Source organism: Myripristis murdjan, chromosome 13, assembly GCF_902150065.1.
Source record: "Myripristis murdjan chromosome 13, fMyrMur1.1, whole genome shotgun sequence".
Classification (NCBI taxonomy): domain Eukaryota; kingdom Metazoa; phylum Chordata; class Actinopteri; order Holocentriformes; family Holocentridae; genus Myripristis; species Myripristis murdjan.
The window spans coordinates 14,633,164-14,639,459 of NC_043992.1; the positions used below are offsets into that span (position 1 = coordinate 14,633,164).

At 41.3% G+C, this 6,296-nt stretch overlaps 1 protein-coding gene across 1 annotated transcript; it reads left to right on the forward strand.

The window, feature by feature from the left end:
• The first annotated feature begins 1,025 nt into the window (after positions 1–1,025).
• foxl2a (forkhead box L2a) lies at positions 1,026–2,926 on the forward strand. Its single transcript, XM_030067891.1, has one exon. The coding sequence runs from the start codon at positions 1,091–1,093 to the stop codon at positions 2,009–2,011; it is 921 nt and encodes a 306-aa protein (XP_029923751.1). The 5' UTR covers positions 1,026–1,090; the 3' UTR covers positions 2,012–2,926.
• Positions 2,927–6,296: the final 3,370 nt, after the last annotated feature.

Here is a 6,296-nt window from a genome sequence, read left to right on the forward strand (position 1 = left end):
CCTCTGCAGAAACATTTAGGGGCGGCTCAGAGAAAAAGAGGAATGGGCAGATGTTGAAACAACTGTCTCTACACTATCCAGACTATACAGTCACCTGAGGGGTCATTATTACAGCCGAATGAGGAAACACATTTCAGTGATGTGAAAAATTACTATGTCCTCATAAATGTCTGTATTTGGTAAGCAGAAATGTGAGGATACAATATATTTCAACAATGTCTGACTTGTTTTACTCTCAAACCAGAGATTATTTTTTAAGAGTGGATGGGGCTATTTTCCACATATTTCAAATGACTGATAGTTATCTTGTTTTGGAAATGATTGGCTTCTCTTTGTTATGCACTGTGCAAGTAGTGCACAGTCTAGTAGTGTAGTCTTTCTTTCTTTCTTTCTTTCTTTCTTTCTTTCTTTCTTTCTGCATAATGCAAACGTTAATAACTGAAAAATATAATTCTGCATGCAATATGGATGCAAGTTATTGGAATTAGATGCGCAGCATGATCAGATCCATTATAAAACTGTTATTCGTTGCTTTGAAAACGCGAAATGAGCCCGATCAACTATTTTCATATTAGGATTGAAATAGTTGCTATCTTGTTTGAATGCTCTTTAGTGTTTAATTTTGTTCGGGGTTTTATAAAATGAATTTCAAAATAAGAGGAAGGTGATTATTTTTCCCTGCACTGTAACCAAAGGAGGCGGAACTTAAAGGCGCACAAATCACAAAGCTCAACGTCGCTCCGCACAGAGCTGTGGCGCAAAACCAGCCTGTCTGTGGACCTGAAAAAAGAGGAAAGGGATGGGCTTGCTAAGGCACAAACCACAACCTGGGTTGCGCCTCCATCAGAAACCAGTTTAGAAAAATCTCGGTTGCAGGGAGAGGGAGATCTATCTGCTGCACATCTAGTCGCCTACTGTGCCACAAAATAAAGAATTATCAGAGCGCAAATTGAGAGACAACTTTTGCATTCGATCTGAGTTGCATCCCGGGGTTGGACGGCGCATATTTCGCCCATCGAGTTGAAAGGTGTCGTTAAAACTTTGGGTTTTCAAAGTTTGTGCCGGATTTGTTTTTGTTTTGGTGCGCGCAATGATGGCCACTTACCAAAACCCGGAGGATGACGCAATGGCCCTGATGGTCCACGACACTAACACGGCCAAAGAGAAAGAGCGACCCAAAGAAGAGCCGGTCCAGGACAAAATCTCGGAGAAGACGGATCCGTCTCAGAAACCTCCGTACTCTTACGTCGCTCTAATTGCCATGGCCATACGGGAGAGTTCAGAGAAGCGCCTCACTCTGTCCGGTATTTACCAATACATCATCAGCAAGTTTCCCTTCTATGAGAAAAATAAAAAAGGATGGCAAAACAGCATCAGACACAACCTGAGTCTCAACGAGTGCTTCATTAAAGTTCCACGGGAGGGCGGAGGAGAGAGGAAGGGGAATTACTGGACCCTCGATCCGGCCTGCGAGGACATGTTTGAGAAGGGGAACTACAGGAGACGCCGCAGGATGAAGCGGCCGTTCAGACCTCCACCGACTCACTTCCAGCCGGGGAAGTCTCTGTTCGGAGGTGATGGCTATGGCTACCTGTCCCCACCCAAGTACCTGCAGTCCAGCTTCATGAACAACTCTTGGTCGCTGGGCCAGCCGCCGACTCCGATGTCCTACACGTCCTGTCAGATGGCCAGCGGCAACGTGAGCCCGGTGAACGTGAAAGGGCTTTCGGCATCCTCGTCCTATAACCCTTACTCCCGAGTGCAGAGCATGGCGCTCCCCAGCATGGTGAACTCTTATAACGGTATGAGCCACCACCACCACCCCGCGCATCCCCACCATCCCCAGCAGCTGAGCCCGGCTACCGCGGCACCTCCTCCGGTCTCCTCCAGTAACGGAGCGGGCCTTCAGTTCGCCTGCTCCCGCCAGCCCGCCGAGCTCTCCATGATGCACTGCTCTTACTGGGAACATGAGACCAAACACTCGGCGTTACACACGAGGATTGATATTTAGAGTTTACCAAAAGGGTCTCTATGAAACAAGGACTCTTGAATGAGAGTGAGAGTCTATTCCTGTGATTTCAAAACAGAACCAAGAGTGTTTTTGGAGAGACTATTTTGACGAGTTCTGTGGGTCCAATTAACGTCCTTAAAATCCAGTGGAGAGATACAGTGGGTGCTGAAAGAATTTTCAAAAAACTGGAAATTGGAGGTAAAGGAGCCACCGGGACACATAAGGTAGCACAACCTGTTTGGGAGCCATTTCGTGCGCCTGCGTTTCATTTGGACTGAGGGCCCTGCCTTGATATTGTAGTCAAATTTATGTTTATGACACACTTTCTCTTTTCAAGGGAACAGCAATTACCGAAGCATTTCCTAATGTGTGTTACTGATATGAGTTCTCAACATTACGCACGATTTGTCGTTATTACTGCCAACTGAAAGGTGAACTTAAATTGCCCTATCGAGTCAGCGCTCAAACATGTATTTGAATCAGAGCTTTTTTAGGCCTTCTTAGTAACTTGCACTGAGCATGGCCTGGTGAAATCTCTTGCCTTGTGTTACAGTTTTGAACCTTGTCACAACTGGGAAAAATGAAATTAACTTCAGGACTAAATACTCCTTGATCCCAACTGTATATGATATAGTTTGCAATATGACATCAGCCAGTGCCAGATTTTGTTTATCTTTCTCTTTTTTTATAAACGTAATTATATTGTCTCATACACGCTGGGACCATGTTTAATTTTAATTAGCACTTTTCCCACTTTTTCTAGGTTTGTCAATTTCTTAATAAACATGTATTCCCTAAAGTAATACAGTGGTCATGAAGTAATTTGTTTTATGCTTTAGGCTGTATTAACCACTGTTGGCAAGCTAAGTAAGTCGCAGTCAGTAAGCAACATTACATCGCGAACATTAATATTTCGACAAAAACTATAAGGCCTAGTCGTAGTTCATTCTGTCAACATGTTAGACTTTGTATGCAGAGATGTCCAAAATAAAATATAAACTTATTTTGGGCTGTCTAGGTGAGGTCAGTTGTTTTTACAATAATAATGAGTAAAATGTCTAAATACTCACAATCGAATGTCTCTTAGAAAATAACCCCAAGATACAGGCGTTAGTTTATAGGTTTTAGGTGCTCTCTGATTATTCTCACACATCAGGCCCTTTAGTTACAGGTCATTTTCCGCCATGGTGAAAGCAAGAAAACTTGTAATCTTCTCTTAAACTCGAAAGTTTTTTTTTTTTTTTTTTAAGAAAATGGGCATGGTAAGGGATAATTCATGAGGATCCTCAAGTCGACAGGAGCTACTAACAGACACCAACACTTGATACTAGTGGCATTAAGTGGCCCTAACCTGCTCCCCGTCTATCTGCTCTGCAGCTACTTAACAACATGAAAGTGAAGCGGCATCGCCATACTGATTACTCTGTGTTCCTCCAGTTTAGTGTCCCGCTGAAATCTGGTTGGTGTGGTTTATGCAGTTCACAAATCTATCAGAGCTCATTTTAGGACACAGTGTCTTTGCTTACAGGCGATGAACGACGTTTTAAGCTATTTATTCGTTTATTTAGGCAAGCCTTGTCCAAGAGGGATTCCTTAAGAGAAACAGATGTTGGTCAAATGAGAGGTCGCCATTTAATCATTATATCCAGATTATATGACGAAATGGGATGAGCTCTTGAAGAAGAAAAAAAAGCACCAGCAAATATTGACCAAACGTTTCTAATCAGTAGGCCTACTGAAATGATAATAATGACAACAACAACAACAACAATAATAATACTAATAATAATACATGTGTTTCAGAATTACTGTTAATACATCAGGAATAGACTAAATGATGGAAATGCGCATTAACTAAAATAAAACTTTCTCAGTTCGCCATTCTGTCATTTTAGACTCGCCCAAACTGCAGCGGTGAGCATAGTCCTGCTTTGCCATTAAACTTTTTCCCGGGATGTTGCTATGCATACTAATGAAGGGCTGAATTGAGAGATTAAATAAATATATATAATAAAGACACAACCCATTTGCGATTAAAATTAAAAAAAAAAAAAAAAAGACAAAATGCTAGTCTAGTAGTAGTAGTAGCAGTCGTAGTTGTAGTAGTGGTAGTAGTAGTAGTAGTAGTAGTAGTGGTAGTAGTAATGATTATGATAATTCTAATAATAATATTTATCGATTATAAATAAGGCCAACAAAGCCAGGGAGTGTCATATAAATGAAAATGAAAAGCAGTGTGTTACAGGCCGATTATGCGACATTACATCACATTAAAATTTATTCAGTCATCCCTTGGCGTCTTATCGAGATAAACTGGCTGAAACAATATGTCAAGCACATGCTGAGAGAGTCCCCATCTCTCCAGAATGAAGTTATATCTCTGAGACAGACAGCTCCACCTTCTTAGTTGTGTTATTGTCTGGGACTGTTGGATTGGATGTACATACACACTTTCCCGTGGGGCCCCAAAGGGCCGTCCCGTCCCTTCGGGGGCCAGCGAGGCTCTCGAGAAGAGAGACATGTTGACGAGTGAGACGCTTTAATACACCGACGGTTCTCAGCCCTCGTCCTCCTATTATCATTCTCACAACGCACAGGAGCCATCTGGTAGGTATTGACTTTGTCTTTATAAGGGTGTGCCACTCTATGAAATTCTATTAATTTACTGCTCTAATTGCCCATCTCAGTTATCATGAAGATTTTTTTTAAGCTGGCCAAATCACGATATTAGGCTACTTCTTAGCATTTGATATTGTACACCAGCCACTGAGATCATCCTCCGAAGACTGAGGTCTCGAGTGTTTGGTCCGCAGGCTCACACTGAAACAAACTGTGCAGTCTCTGAGGTGTAACCACACATTCACCTTGATCCACCCTCCGCTCCATGGCGACTGTCAAACACAGACACATCATGCCGTCCTCCTCCTCTCTCTCTCTCTCTCTCTCTCTCTCTCTCTCTCTCTCTCTCTCTCTCTCTCTCTCTCTCTCTCTCTCTCACACACACACACACACACACACACACTTGCAGTTTTGGAGTATGGAAATCAAGGAAGGATTCAAGGAGTCAAAATTGCCACACTGATAGTGATGACTAAGTAAATGATGATAGCCTATTAATGATGTTTGCAGTGCCAGTATTTACAAGCTAATAGGTCCGTGCAGAACTATGTTACTCCGGTTCAAGTCATAGCCTATTCTAAGTATGAGGCTACAAATTGTTGGTTAAGAGCCTACTGAGAGTCTTGCAGCAGTGCGGGGGTAGTGTTAAGCTCTTTGGGCACGGTTTCATGGTTTCATGGTTTATGATATTTACCATAAAGACCTTGTTAGTTTTTAGAACTAGCGTTGCCTAATGTCGTTTTACACCACTGGTGAAATGCAGAACAATGGGCAACATAAATGCGTCTAGAGTCTATTACTGGGTCATATTAGCGTATAGCCTAAATGGCATATTTAATTTAGTGCCGAAATTAGCCTATGCAACACTGCATGGAACGTGTTTCCCTTTCTTTCTTTCTTTCTTTCTTTCTTTCTTTCTTTCTTTCTTTCTTTCTTTCTTTCTATCTAAACATCTTAACGGAGCTATTATCCTAAATAAGGTAATAGTTTACATAGATAGTAGCAGTAGTTGTAGCAATTATAGCATTTAAATGTAAAAGGAAATCAGTGAAGCCTCCAAAATGGTACACAAATTTTACCAAAGGGTCACATAGACTAAAACTGATAATTTGTTAAAATACTTTTATTTATGTCGCTTTTTTGACATAGACCTGTGTCAAAAAATTAATTTATGGCAGCTCAAGTTATGCACAAACTAAATTTTATTTACTAAATAAAATTAACCCTTGCTATTATTTCCTTTTAACGTTTTGATATGAACTCTGGGAAATAATTTTATGTCATTTTAGATGAGGTGCATAGGCAACACCAGAGGCACTCTGCTGTCACTGTGGACGCTCAGCGACGCCACTGTAAGGTCAGGCCACGACTCATAGTCTGTATGCTGCAATGAAATGCACAATTTACAGATCCTTTGTTGGCTGATTTCAGGTGGAATTACCAGTACAACTTTTAATGTTAATAAACTGGGAGCCGCAGGATCAGGAAGGATTGTGACATGAGAGTTGAATGAGTGAAAATAAGTGAAAATATACGCATATACTGAATGTGAATATGAATAGGCCTAAATATGAGGTATACAACATCGGAAAACTAAGGCATGCAACTGCAAAATTACAAGCTGTGATGAAAATTAAGATATCATGAAACAAAGAAATCCCCCCTT

Excerpts from the sequence above, each read along its gene's own strand:
- foxl2a (XM_030067891.1), top strand. The coding sequence starts at position 1,091 with ATGATGGCCACTTACCAAAACCCGGAGGATGACGCAATGGCCCTGATG.